This window comes from Macaca nemestrina, chromosome 3 (genome assembly GCF_043159975.1).
Source record: "Macaca nemestrina isolate mMacNem1 chromosome 3, mMacNem.hap1, whole genome shotgun sequence".
Taxonomy (NCBI): Eukaryota; Metazoa; Chordata; class Mammalia; order Primates; family Cercopithecidae; genus Macaca; species Macaca nemestrina.
This window is the reverse complement of record NC_092127.1, coordinates 51,237,137-51,252,002: the sequence shown is the minus strand read 5'-3', so window position 1 is coordinate 51,252,002 and position 14,866 is coordinate 51,237,137. Positions and strand designations below refer to the sequence as shown.

The 14,866-nt window shown below is 35.9% G+C and overlaps 1 protein-coding gene across 13 annotated transcripts in view; it reads right to left on the bottom strand.

The window, feature by feature from the left end:
* The window catches only part of LOC105493253 (solute carrier family 7 member 11), a 788,950-nt gene that overhangs the window by 49,042 nt on the left and 725,042 nt on the right, over positions 1-14,866 (bottom strand). For all 13 annotated transcript variants that reach the window (XM_071093030.1, XM_071093026.1, XM_071093035.1 and 10 more), the window contains 2 exons: positions 8,415-8,540; positions 4,268-4,367 (listed from right to left, as the gene is read on the bottom strand). In XM_071093030.1, the coding sequence (XP_070949131.1) occupies positions 4,268-4,367; positions 8,415-8,540 (226 nt within the window). The remainder of the gene's footprint in view (positions 1-4,267; positions 4,368-8,414; positions 8,541-14,866) is intronic.

The window sequence follows — 14,866 nt, the reverse complement described above, 5'->3', positions numbered from 1 at the left end:
CTCTTAACATACTTTAAGTATCTCTCCAGCTAAAACAAAGATGAAGAAACCTGTAGTCAGGCCTCTGAGCCCAAGCCAAGCCATCGTATCCCCTGTGACTTGCCCATATACGCCCAGATGGCTTGAAGTAATTGAAGAATCACAAAAGAAGTGCAAATGCCCTGCCCTGCCTTAACTGATGACATTCCACCACAAAAGAAGTGAAAATGGCCCGTCCTTGCCTTAAGTGATGACATTACCTTGTGAAAGTCCTTTTCCTGGCTCATCCTGGCTCAAAAAGCTCCCACACTGAGCACCTTGTGACCCCCGCTCCTGCCCGCCAGAGAACAATCCCCCTTTGACTGTAATTTTCCTTTACCTACCCAAATCCTATAAAACGGCCCCACCCCATCTCCCTTCGCTGACTCTCTTTTCGGACTCAGCCCGCCTGTACCCAGGTGATTGAAAGCTTTATTGCTCACACAAAGCCTGTTTGGTGGTCTCTTCACACAGAGGTGCATGACACCTGTCTTGCTCCATCTTTATAAAACCATCTAAATTCACAAGTAGTCAGTTGATGTTCAAGGTTAAAGTGTCTACAATTTTAAGGACTGTTTTAAGTAGAAACAATTGAGGAGCTGACAGAACTGTAACAATAACGGTGATCTAAAAAGTCAGCAGCCAAAGATTTTTTTAATGACTAGAAAATAAGTTTCTATAAATAGAGATTATAGTTACACCATGAAAGCAAGTGACAATCAGCACTTAGATCTGGAATATGCACTCTAAGAGGGGTTTGATGTGTTTGCTATAAGCCTGAGGCAATGGGAAGTAGCGGAAGAGAAAAGAAAAAAAACACAAGCACAACAAAAAACAAACACTACCACCAATGAAAAATCACAACACCAAGAAATATTTCTAGGCTTCTCATGTCAAAAATAGCCAGTTCCTTCCTAATAGTTGTTTTAGAAAGTAGTCTTTTCCAACAATGTTAAAGCAAGAAAGAAAATATTTATGAAAAATAGAACAAAATTTCAAATGTTTGCCATACCTCCAAGGAGTAGAGAAAAGGAAAGGACTTGGGGCAGGGTGGTGGGCAGGAAAGAGAAAGCTTCTTGTTTTAGTCCAAACATTCACACATCCTGTGGGAAATCCACCTTTACGTTCTAGTCTCCAGGAATGAGTCCATGATATTCTCTTTGGTTTATAACACTTCAAGGCCTCTAGAGAATGCTCATAAGATCTGTTCCATCTTTTCCATGATTGTGCATAAAAGATACTGCAATGCTAGCAAAGCATTCCAATACCCAACTATGTGAATTATTTTTAAAAGAAGCTGCTTCTTTAGATTAGATTTGACACAATAGTACAAAATAATCCTAGTAAGTGCTCTAGAAAGACTAAATCCATTGAGGATAGGATTTAAAAGGAAGAGAAAAAGACACTGAAAATGATTTTCTATCATACAATTGAAAAAAAAGAAAACCCTACCAAGCAATGTTTAGCTTTGGATCAGGATATGGGACTGAGTTCCCCAGGGCCACATGGGGGACTGGCAGATGTATTTCTCTGAATGCAGACCTTGGCAATGTTATTAACATTGTTCTGACCCAACTGTGTGACCTGAGTTAATGATTTCTTTTCCCCTACTCAAGTTTCTGTGAAGTAGCTTTATCATCCTAGAAAGCTTCTGCATTCCTCAGAGACAAAAGCCTCCTCTATTGGTGGTATCTTTTTCCGTGCTAGCAGAGCAAGGTCTCCAGGACAACAATGCTCTTGCTGCTTTTACTTACAGGCTAACAGGCTGGGCGGTAAGCTCTGATGACAATAGCTGTTTTGCTTCTGACTTATTCATTTTCAATGCCCTCACCTTTTTTAGGGGGGCGTCAAACATTGTCACAGCAGCAGCATAGGGAGTGGAGAATCATTTACAGTTCCCTACTGATAATTCTACAACCCAGTCTTGTAATTATATCTTGAAAACAAGAGAAAGGTCAGAAAGGCAGGGATCACATCTGGCAAGTGAATAAATGCCCCTCTCTTTGGAATTATTTTAGGCTCCATTTTGTTTCATTTACATCCAGATAATAACTTTTCCTCTAGAACTCCACACCAACAGACTATATTTTTTCTAAACACAGCTTCCTTTTTCTAAGACTGATGACCATAGATTAACAGCCAGATTACTTCTGCGTCTTCACAAAGCAGCATTCAGGTAGCACAACAACCTGTTATAGAAACACAGTTACTTATCTGTCCCCTACATAAGCCACTTGTATCAGATAACATTCCATTTTAAATCCTGGACTTATTTTCCAATACTGTGATTGAACCCTCAAGAAAATAAAGAAATCAATGGTTTCTTGGTCTTTCATATAGGGAGTAGACATGAGGATTATATGGGTAAAAGTATTAAAAAAGGTTCATGTAAACCCCTTTTACCTTGTCATCAGAGTAACATTTTGGGGTCAGCATCAATCAAGTTAAATATTAATACGATAATTCAAAATGAAAAGGGTCTTCATCCATGGAGAAATTCATCGGCACTCAAAAGCCTACATAAGCGGAGAAATTTTGCTCTACATAAAGCAAGTGACCTGAATTTTTAGTTCTGGCTATTAGAAAAGTAAGGAGGGCAAAAGAATATTTTAAGATTGCATGGGAACAGATCTATGGTACTCGCAGGCAAAAGAAATTTCATTCAACAGAATTAATCAAATCTCCCTTGTGACTATCTTCACATTCCACACTCGTGATTGCATCTTGCCCGGCTCCCAACACTTGGCTGTAGCTGAAAGCTTTCTCTACCTCCCTGCTTTGCTCTGGTGTCTCCCAGTGACCCTCCCAGTAGCTTGGCTTCAGCCCCAGGGCACAGAGCTCTGATCCAGGCTGAATAGCCATAGAACAGTTGATTCTGCTTTAACCCTGTGATCTCGCTCAGTTCTTTTGATGTCTAGCACCACATTGTGCTTGGGACAAAAGCAAAAAGACTTCAAAAATATTGAGTGATTCTAAACTAATGCTTACATATAATGGGTATAAAAATATTCTGGGAATATACACATATTTTACACTGATTTCCTTAGAGCTATAATCTTCTAACAATCTTCAAACGTATTTTGCCTCACAGGCCATGTTAAGATTTTAAGTTCCCATACTCCCTAATTATCCTCTAATACTATATTTTCATAATTCAATGAGATTAATAGGGTAAACACTCCATTCATGTTGAAATATATCTATGTTCCGCGCATTGGCTAGAAGGTAAGATCTTAAAAACTAAAGACACAAAAGAAATTATATTTGTGTGGGAAATGCATTCATATAATTTTTGAGCTAGTGTAGTTTCCTAATATTACATCATTCTCACAGCTAAAGCTGTATAACAATGAGATTTATAGACAATTTAAAAATAAATATTGCCATGATTTACCCCAAAACAATGAAATTTAATCGTACTATAATGATTTTGATAATTAAATAATACCGTGTAGGTTTTCTTGCAACCATCATCTAAACTAAATCTTACAAGGTCAATAAAATTTACTGAAGAAAAAGTCCCACTCTTATCCATGATTACTGGTTTTCAAGTATCTGAACAAACAAAGTACAAGTACAAAGTTTTAATGCCTTAACTAGAAAGGTAGGTATCACAGGTGGACATACATCAAAGGAAATATATCTGTGGCATCATGATTTTAATCATCTTTATTTTTTAAATTTTCAGATGTTGGGGAAATTTTAAGGGACATGTAAGGTCCTTTTAAATGTAGACTGTCTAGCAGAGTTGACTGCATTATCTTGGTTTCTCTTTCTCTGCCTTTAGATGACCATTACCTTCTGGGAATGTCATACTTATTTCTACATCTGAGTTACTTCTCTCATGAGAAGCTGGAAAAAAAAAATCAATTAATCACTATTTGTAAATACCCTTGGAGCTTTAGCTGAAAGGCCTTTTGACAAGCAAAGTATTATTCTCTAGTACCTTACGGAACTATTATGTCCTTACTGGTACATACTTATAAGTAATTTTTATTGGATCTTAAGCCCCAGCATTTGTTTGTTTTTTATGACATCAGGCTAAATCTAGCAGTCTTGACTGGAAACCTGTTATGTTTGTAGTTGTCATGTGCAAAGTAATTGGCCTGGTGGAGGGGACAATACCTTATTACTATTATGTGGATTATGCCTATTCACATTTGCCTGGCACCTTGGTTGGCACTTAATATGAGTGCATAATGGGATTAATGAACTACATAAGCCACCAGATCTGGAGCTATCGACTTACCAGCCAGCATATGCGTACATCCCATAATAAAAAGCCAGTGGCAACCGCGTAATACTTGAATCTCTTCCTGAAAAGGCGTCTTTAAAGTTCTGTGTTTGACCTGTAATTAGAATAGACTGATTTTAGGATTTTTCAAAGAATTGGTTCTTATTCATTCTTAACCAGAAACATGGGGGTGTGGAGAACCATACTGTTTTAAGTCTAGATTTCTTACACTCTGTTGATTACCATCTTTATCAATACTGTACCCATTCTACAGAAGGGGTTCCAAAAGTATATTGATCATTAACACTATTTCACATTTCTCTTTTAATAAATGTATAACAAGGATGAAAATATCATTGAAAAACAATCCTCTGTTTGAGGATGCCTCTGTTGTGACCATAAAAGAAGACTAAAGGGTTTTCTGTAAATTATAATCTTTATGAATACAATAGAATTCTTAAAAATGAAGATAATGTTTTGCTTGGCAAAAAAATGTGCAGAAGTATCCAAGGTTCTACCCTTAATAAGGAGGTGGAAATAAATCCCAAGACTCCTTTCCTACACAATTTACCTTTCTGCTTTCTGTTTATCCCACGTTGTCCATTAGAGGCCTACCATCTAGAACAGAAGTTGGAAAACCCTGGACCATGTCTGCCAACCCAAACTGCAAGCCTTTTTTTTTTTCTTTTTTTCTTTTTCTTTTTTAATTATACTTTAAGTTCTAGGGTACATGTTCACAATGTGCAGGTTTGTTACATATGTATACATGTGCCATGTTGGTGTGCTGCACCCATCAACTCGTCAGCACCCATCAACTCGTCATTTACATCAGGTATAACTCCCAATGCCATCCTTCCCCCCTTCCCCCCGCTTTTTTTTTTTTTTTTTTTTTTTGGGGTGGGGGATGGAGTCTCACTCTGTGGCCCAGGCTGGAATGCAGTGGCACAATCTTGGCTCACTGCAACCTCCACCTCTCGGGTTCAAACGATTCTCCAGCCTCAGCCTCCTGAGTAGCTGGGATTATGGGCGTGCACCACCATGCCCAACTAATTTTTGTATTTTTAGTAGAGATGGGGTTTCACCATGTTGGTCAGGCTTGTCTAGAACTCCTGACCTACGGATCTGGCTGCCTCAGCCTCCCAAAGTGCTAGGTTTACAGGCGTGAGTCACCGCGTCCAGCCACAAGCCTTTCTTGTAGATAAAGCTTTCTTTATCTATAAGTTAAAAATGCCTATTCATGAAGTACTGCCCATTCATGAAGTATTGCCTATGGCTGATTTCAGCCTATAATAGCAGAGTTGAGACCATACAGCTTGAAAAATTGAAAATATTTACTATCTTTTCCTTTACAGAGAAAGTGCACTCACCCTATGACCTTGTCCTAGAGAATGACGTTTTTTTCCTAGAAATATTGAAAAAATATTATAAAGAATTCTAAAATAAATAGGTTTCAATAAATTTTGCAGCAACATGTGAATTGAACACTTTTATTCATCACTTTTTTCTCTATTTTGTGAATCACAATGGAACTTTTTCTTTTATATCTTTTGAATAGTTTTAAAAGTCAGAAATTCAGATTCACTTTAGTCAGTCAATATTCAAGCTTAAGTGGAAAAAATGTTTCTACTACCCAAAGAAAATATCAAATGAGATTATCCAAATAGAAAGTGAGACTTTGTTTTAAAATAAAACTTCATGTAAATAAACATAAGGGGGACAGGAGATGGATGATGTGTATGAGGCACTCTCTCTTCCAAGTCAAATCTCAGTTTTTCCTGCATTCATTGCCCAGCCACAACATATATATAAATATAATATGTGTGAGTATGAAGACCAAAAGTGGAGAATGTTGAGTTACATACTAAACATTTTTTCCGTCAAAGTAAATGATTCCCAAACATAGCTCACTTTTTAAATGATACGATAAATTCAGAAATGCCCATTTTACTAAGACATCGTTGTGTCCTTCCAGAAGAAAAATATAAGTAGTGGAATTAAGAGAAAAGCATCTGTTGAATATTCTTTTATCATAATCTGTGGTCTCTTTGGCATAAAGGCACAATATTTCTAAGAGTACAGCACCAAATAATCAATAAGAAAAGCCAAATTCTATAAAGACTGGGTCACAAGCACAGATCTTCAAAAGTGCCATTTTGAGAATATTACAAAAGAGAGGTATTTTGTTTCTAGAATTCAGGAATATTTTGGCTATATAACAGAGGTCTCATGAAGATTAAAGTCAATATTCAAAGGAAAGTTCAACAAACCCTCATAAGTGAATACATTACATACAACTACTTTCAGGATATGATTAGAATAGAAATAAAAGCACAATCTGTATTAACAAAGTCTCTTACTAGAGTTTCAGATTAATGTGAAAAATGTGCGATCATGTGAGAGAGAAAGAAAATCACAATTTTATAGTAATCGAGCAAATATACCTGCTAACAATGGTCTCTAAATGTTAACATTTACATTAAATGTGGTAATATTCTCAGGGAATTTCTCTGTTGAGTGAGATCTCTGAATAAGCCTGTCACATTAAGCACTGATATCATAATTATTGATCAAAATATCTCTGTATGGTAGCCACCAAAAAAACCTCAAGATATATCATGACCTCTGCTCTCAAGGAGTTTGTAATACAGTAACATTTGAGCAACCAAACTCTTCCTCATATACATATATAAATACCCAGTAAAAAAGGAATATAGTCTATAATGCTACCTATAGTGTCTTACATTACACCAAAAAGAAAAAGAAAGAAAATATATCTTAGTTTCAAGGGATAGCATATAATCTTTTGGAATCTAAACTAGTATTAAAGAACAGCCAATGACCCAGAGATTCTGCACTTTTCAAATACTGAAGAAACTCCTTACAGAAGACTGAAGAGTTAGCTCAGAAAAATAAAGCACTAACAAAACAGATTATTGTGCCTACATTCCTAATGAATAAGATAGAAGCGAGCAGGCTAGCTCTGTGGAGGCCAAGGTGTATTAAAAGAGCAAGCTCCTGTCTTCTCTTCAGAGCAAGCTCTAACGGTCAAAATCTACATTGTGTTTATTCTGCATTGGCTGCGGTTGCCGGATTTCATAAAAGCATTTCCGCCAGCAGAGCTCTAAATTCTCCCGTTAGGCTTATTAAATGGGCAACAACAGCTCCCTTTCCCAGCTGCAGAGTAGCTGATCTTTCAGTGTTTGTCATTGTTTAATGCTTCTACCAACAGTGATGATTTTACCAAAAGTTGGCATTTCCTTTTGCCTGGTGCAGTTCTTCTGCAACATCATTAAATTTCTCTATAAATTCCCTTTCTTGGAACAGACAATATCAATGTAAACATTAAATACTTAACATGCCCAAGTTATGTCATTCCTTTACAATCTCTTCTCACTTTCTTATTTCCTGCTATATTCCTGTTGCTAATTAAATAACACATGTGAATCTCTGTCCTCCAACAATTTCCACTGAATTTAAGCAACTGCACGTGCCTTCTTTCCTAAAACAACTAAAACTCTAAGTATCACCTCTCAACTTCTTTTTTTAAATTAAATGTTAAACTCTATAAAGCGAGGAATCACAGAAATGCAAATTTTATAATAAAAATAATGTAACAATAAAAATTAAGTTTTTACAACTATTTTAGCGTGATATAATTTTGGTGTTTAGGAATGCTGTTCCGATATTGACTCCTCTTTTGAGGATACCATTCTCAATTTAAAAGGAATAATAACCAGAAAGTTAAAGAATTATTGATCATCTTTTATTATTTTCCAGATACCTTTTTCTCTTTGATTTTTATTACTATTATTAGACAATTTTAAAGTAAAAAAAAAAAAAAGACATATTTATCTGTAATTAAAACTAAATGGCAGTTTTTTTTTTTCCACTTTGAGTTTTCACTTCAAACCATTACACCTAGAAAATTCACTGATGCCTTATTTTGTTGCTTGGCCCAGTCTTAATCCTCTTTCTGCCATTCAACTGTAAAAACCAACTCACTCACAATGTAGCAGCCGTTCAAATCAATTAGATGACAATATAGACTTTAAGTTCCACAAGCAGAGACTAATTAAGGATTCTGCTAGTACAAGCAAAAGTTAGTGTTAAAAAAGACCAAAAGCAGATAAGTATTTTAAAAAGCATTTACTTCAGTCCATACCTTTAATTAGTTGCATAACTCCAGGGACTATAATTATGAGAATTGCTGTGAGCTTGCAAAAGGTTAAGAAAATCTGGATCCGGGCGCTCCAGCTGACACTCATGCTATTTAGGACCATCACTACAGCTGCAAACAAATAGATGAAGTTACAAAAGGTGAATCCTCAACGGCACAAAGACATTTTAGGTCCTTGTTACTCAAAGGGCAATCTATGAGGCAGCAGTGTTGACATTGCTGTTTTAGGAATGCAGAATCCCAGGCCCTTCCCCAGACCTAATGAATACAAATCTACATTTCAACAGGTTCTCCAGCTGGTTTCTATACACATTAAAGTTTGAGAAATGTGGATAAAACCTCTGGACAATAGGAATTCTTCTCTTGTTCTCTGTATGTAAGAGTGGGCATATATTGTAGTACTCTGACAATCCTATAAAAATGTCTTCTAACCAAACCCTCATCCAATCAGATGGCTGAATTTGACTCTCTAGCTTGATGTGGCAACTCTTTTCTGTCTCCATGACGGTATGCCTGCCACCGTGGATCACACTCAAGAAAGGGCAAGACATGTAGAAGTTGGTTCAGATCTTATTTTTCATTCTCAGGACTAGCCTCAGGCAGCACTTTTCTTTTGGTTTTCTTCTTTCTAATTAGCATGTCAAGGGGCGACTTTCAACCTACTGTACAAGAATCGTTTTTCAAGATATATTTTAGGGCTTGAGCACAATATTCTAAGTGATGAGTGCAAAAGACTAACCAGTCTAGGATGCACATTAGGTTCAAGCCAGCAGAATTTTTCATTCTTACTGACGCTATCCACAATTTCCCAAGCAGCAATAACTATTCACCTTCGACACCTTGTGGAGCATGAAAACCTCAAGGATAGCGCAAGGGTTATTCATCGCTGTATTGCTAGTATCCAGCTCCATGCCTGGCCTGGGTAGCTTAATACATTTTTGTTGAATGAATGAACTGGGTCCTCAGTCAGAAAATCTAAGGCACAGGGGGAATGGTGATGCTCTAAGACCTTTCTCCCCTACTCTGCTGGGATGACTGAGGTTATTCTAGACAGTGGATTTCAACTTTATACTCTTTCCACAACCTTATGCTCAGTTTTAACAACCCAAAACATTACTTTATTCCTGACATTTACAGTTATTAACTATAACCTTTATATTTATAAAGGTATATTCTCCCTAAACAGATATTAAAAATGTAAAGATATTTCTCAAAGAAACAAAACTCCTACAGAATTCTTATTATTCAAATTGCAATTGGAAGTTTTCTTATGTATAGTAATGAGTCTGCCTCACAGTTTTCATTGCCTAATATAGTTACTAGCTCACTTCAGAATTTAACAATCAATGCAAATGTTAGCAACACATAATCTTTAAAGGCAAAAAAATGGAAATAGCCTAAACCTCCTAAAGGAAGGCTAATTAAGGTATATCATTTTAATAGTTTATATGTAGCCACTTAAAATTATGAGGCAGTTAAATATTTATTATAAGAAAGGATATTCATGACATATTACTGATCAATACAGCAAGTTAGAGAGATGGATGGAAAGAGGGAGGAAGGAGGAAAGGAAGGAAGGGAGGAAGAGAGGGAGGGAGGGAGGGAGGAAGGGAGGAAGGAAGGAAGGAAGGAAGGAAGGAAGGAAGGAAGGAAGGAAGGAAGGGAGGGAGGGAGGGAGGAAGGAAGGAAGGAGTAATAGAAAGATCTGGAAACATATTTACCAAAACATCAACAGCAGGTGTTTATAGGAATACTAAATAATTTTCAATTTTTTAAATTTATTTTTAGGAATAGTTTAATAAATTTTATAATGAATATATACCTTTTTGGTGACTATAGTTTCAAATGCTGAATTGTATATTTGAAATATACTTAAATGTTCTCACCACAAAACAAAACAAAAAAAGAGGGGTAACTAAATGATATGATAGATGTGTTAACTCAACTTGATTGTGATAATCATTTCACAATATATATATAAATAAAATCATTACATTGTACACCTTAAAATTACAATTTTATTTGTCACATGTACCTCAATAAAGCTGAAAATTTTAAAAAGTAAATGAAGCAATAAAATACATTTTGTTTTTGGAAAAAACTCCAAGATGGGAAAAATAAGGGACCAGAAGATCCCATACCAAGTGAAATAGGGGGTTACTAATGAAGAAATATTTCAAAGGAGTAATTATGAGAATGACCAAAAAGGCCAAACCCCCGAATAAGCTACAGGGGCATCTAAGGGGGCATATTTCATCTGTGCTGGAAGTTGAAAACATGAAGGGATAGATAGGTCTGTCGTCAATCACAAAGTGCATTATTTTATCAGAGGAATCACAAAAATAAAATTATTTATGTCTCCCCAACATAAGGCACTTATATATGGAAAATGTTAGTGTAACTCTGCTCCCCACTCCATCATCCAGTGGTTCCTTTCCTTTTCTATGCAAATGACTGTGCGATGAGTCATTATACAATAATGACAATTGTTTTAATTAAGGAGATTCAACGTTGGTGTAAAAGTGAAAAAACTGTCTCATGTGGCCACCAGCAACAAAAGGGCAGTGTTTTCTTTCAAATAGGGCTCCTAAAACCCAAAGCAGTCTGTATTTATGAAAGTTCTTTCCGCAGTAGAAAAGAACTGTTATATAGAGAGAAAGAGAGAAAAAGAAAGGAGAGGAAAGGAGAAAGATAAAAAGAAAAAGAGTCAGGCAAGGAGGAAGGAAGGAGAGAGAGTGAGGCATTCTTATTTTTGGAACAACTAGCCATCTATATGTTTGAAAATAAGAAAGAGGTTTTGTTACTTTCATAAAGAGTATAAGTACCTAATGCCTATTGAAATATTTAAAAAAAAAAAAAAACCCTGGGTATTTGGGATTTTATAAAACACTTTGTAAAGTTTTCTCAGGCAAATGGAAGACATAATTCAACAGATACTATGAATTGATCATCTCATCCTGCTTTCCTCTCAGATAGCTTAACAAAAATTCTCATTAAGATGCTAGTATACTGCTGGTGGGAATGTAAATTACTATAGCCACTATAGAAAACAGTATGGAAGTGCCTTAAACAACTAAAAATAAATCTGTCATATGATCCAGCAATCCCATTCCTGGGTACTTGATTGTGGTGATAGTTTCACAAGGGAATACATACATCACACTTTATCAAACTGTACATTTAAAGCATGTATGGCTTATTGTATGTCAATTATACCTCAATAAATTTTTTAAGAAAAAAAAAAGATGAATTTTTTTCAAAGAGTTCTCAAAGCCCTGCTTTATCTGAGCATCCAGACATTGTCCTCATTATTTGGTACACCAAATTCCAGCTGAGATGCACCTGTACTGCCCTGAAGGCACAGCTTAACAAGTAACAAGGCAGCCAGTGAGAGGCATAGTGAAGCTTCTCCAGTGGCTATAACTGCTGTTTCATCATGTGTCTTTACAGTGAAATTTATGTCTATATATGTTGCTTATCCAACAATATCGAAAGGGATTTGGGATTCACTAAACGCAAGAGCTTTCTGAGTTTCTGAAACAAATAATATGTAGTTTTAAAAAATACTACCTGCCCAAACTGCCATAATGAAAGAAATCTGAGCCAGTTCTCTGGTCCTAGTTTTACTTCCTTTGAATAACAATTTGCTAATTTCACACATGAGGAAATAATTATATCAGTTTGGGCATTCTTTGTGTGCTCGCCTTAAATTTTACCAGAACAAAAATACAGGGACATATAGTTTTTATTTACTTATTTATGATTCAGTTTCCTAAGAACTGAAATGTGGCAATGGAAGCTATATCTATAAATCCTGGAGATAAGAAATACATATTTGAAGGAAGCTATATTTGAAGAGGATGTTTAGGGGAATGTTAAGGACTAAAGCTGTGATTTAAGGACTGGCAAGTAGTTCTCTCTGCACTGTGTAATTCAAGTCTATCTATGGGTTTTGAAGAGTGAGATTACAGAGTCTAGATATATTGGGTTTTCTCCCAGGTTCAGGTTCTTCTTGGCTTCTGAATTCTGAGTACTTTGTGCTAAACTGATAAAATATATGGATACTGTGTAAGTATGTTACATGTTGAGATAAAGCGGGTTGTTTCACTGCTGTTTTGTAATGGCTGCCTGGATTCCTTTTATCTTTTTATTAGCATTCGTCTCCTGGATGCATTAATTTTAGAGAAGATATGTAGCAACAAACACTTTAAAAAGCAGAGTGACAGTTTATATCTAGGATCTCACTATTGGGAATAAAAATGTTAAGCAATATATAAATATAAACTATTATTTCATGGCAGACATTCTACAAACACTTTACATGAATAATGTTATTTAATCCTCATATCTCTATGACATAGTCATTTTATCGACCTTATTTTTCAGATGAGCAGCTGAGACTCGAGATATTATTTAACTTGCTTATGTTTGCATAGGTAGTAACAGTGAAGGTGAGTCTGGAGCCCAGGTAATCTAACTTTTAATTAGTTCCCAGGTAACAATGAGGAAGTAGTTCAAAAGACATACATGATTCCATTAGTGTACCTAGTTCTTTTAAACTCACGATGGCTCTTTCTCTCTGCAAAATTTCATCTTTATGTTAGCTGGGATTTCAGGACCCTTTGTTTCCACATTTTACTTGTCATCCTCCGAAAGTATATGATAGTTGTTCTGCAGTACTTGTATATTTTAATACTATGTATATTTACCTAAGAATTGGTGGTGCTGGTAATTTACTTATGGTAGAAAAGAAGTAGGTATAGCCAGACTTCAAAGATGTAAACAGAGCCACTTCGTATGCTATATTTGAAGTGTTAACACAGAAATAGTCCTAGATTTTCTTTTATGTAATTTAATGGTGCCAGGAAAATATAGATTTCAAGAAGAATATAAAGTAATACATTTGTAGAACTGGCTAACTTTTTTCACAATACAATCACAAATGTTATTTTGTTTGTTCCTCCCAATTACTTTCAAAAGTTTGAGAATTAGGATGGGGCTCTTAGCTCATCTTTATTTTGTATAGATAAAATAAACTAGCAAGGAAATTGGCATTCAACAATTGATGGTGTTAGGGATGGATCTGGGACTAGATCTCATATCTTAAGGAGAATATTTTTATCATAATATTCTGGCATTCAAGTGTATCATTATAAAGGGTTCAATTTCAGGAAAACAGAACAGATAAATATTTTAAATATTGAGCACACTTCAATGCTTATTGAATCTATAAAAGCAGTGAAAATTCATGAACTTCTACAGAAGGTGAAGAAAGTAATTACAGGTCGGGTGCGGTGGCTCACGCCTGTAATCCTAGCATTTTGCGAGGCCAAGGCGGGCGGATCATGAGGTCGGGAGATCGAGACCATTCTGGCTAACATGGTGAAACTCCGTCTCTACTAAAAATGCAAAAAAATTAGCCGGGCGTGGTGGCGGGCGCCTGTGGTCCCAGCTACTCAAGAGGCTGAGGCAGGAGAATGGTGTGAACCCGGGAGGAGGAGCTTGCAGTGAGCCAAGATCATGCCACTACACTCCAACCTGGGCGACAAAGGGAGATTCTGTCTCAAAAAAAAAAAAAAAAAAAAAAAAAAGAGAGAGAAAAAAAAAGAAAGAAAGAAAGTAATTACAATATTGGGCTATAAGAGAGCAGTCAAATGTGAATCTATAAGATTTTCCATCTAAACTTCTATGCACTTGACATGTTTACTGGAATGGATAAAATTTGTATAAGCAAAAGCTTTTTTATCTTCATTAAATTTGACAGAAATGAAATACAGTACTTAAAAAAATGGGGGTGAATTAGTATTTACTTAACCCCCTACCCTTATCCCATTATCATCTCTCAAATGGTTGGCTAACATTTCACAAAATTTGAAATTCTTTTTTTCTATGATGTAGCAAGACCCTTCAGGTTTGCCCTTTTTCTATGCTTAACTAGAGATTTCAAATGACCACAAATTGTTTCCTTCCCCAAGGTTCACAGGGGAGCAATTCATGCAATTAAACTCTATTTTCTACATCTTGGTAACCTTCCACCCCTAACAGGTAGAAAATCACCTAGACTCACTTTGAAGAAAGCAGGATGTGAGAGATTTGCCCCTAGATAAATTCCTCCTTCTCTATCTCCATCTCCACCCCCTGTTGCTCCATTAAAGCTAAATTTTTCTTAAAGACAGTTTGACTTTCCCAATTAGGGCATCGATTTACATTACCCACCACTGAGTCATAAGGATATCCAGTTTTCTTTTTAATTGTTGCTGATTATGGAAACGCATTTCTTTCTCAGAATTTCAAGCTTGCAAAAGGAACATCAAAATTTAAAAATGAATGTAATAACTCATGGCAAAAATAGAAGGAAACGTCTGGGTTCATCTAAGATTTATTCAGGCTCCTTGTTAACTATTTCATCACCAATGTCTACTACAGAGGTTTTGTAA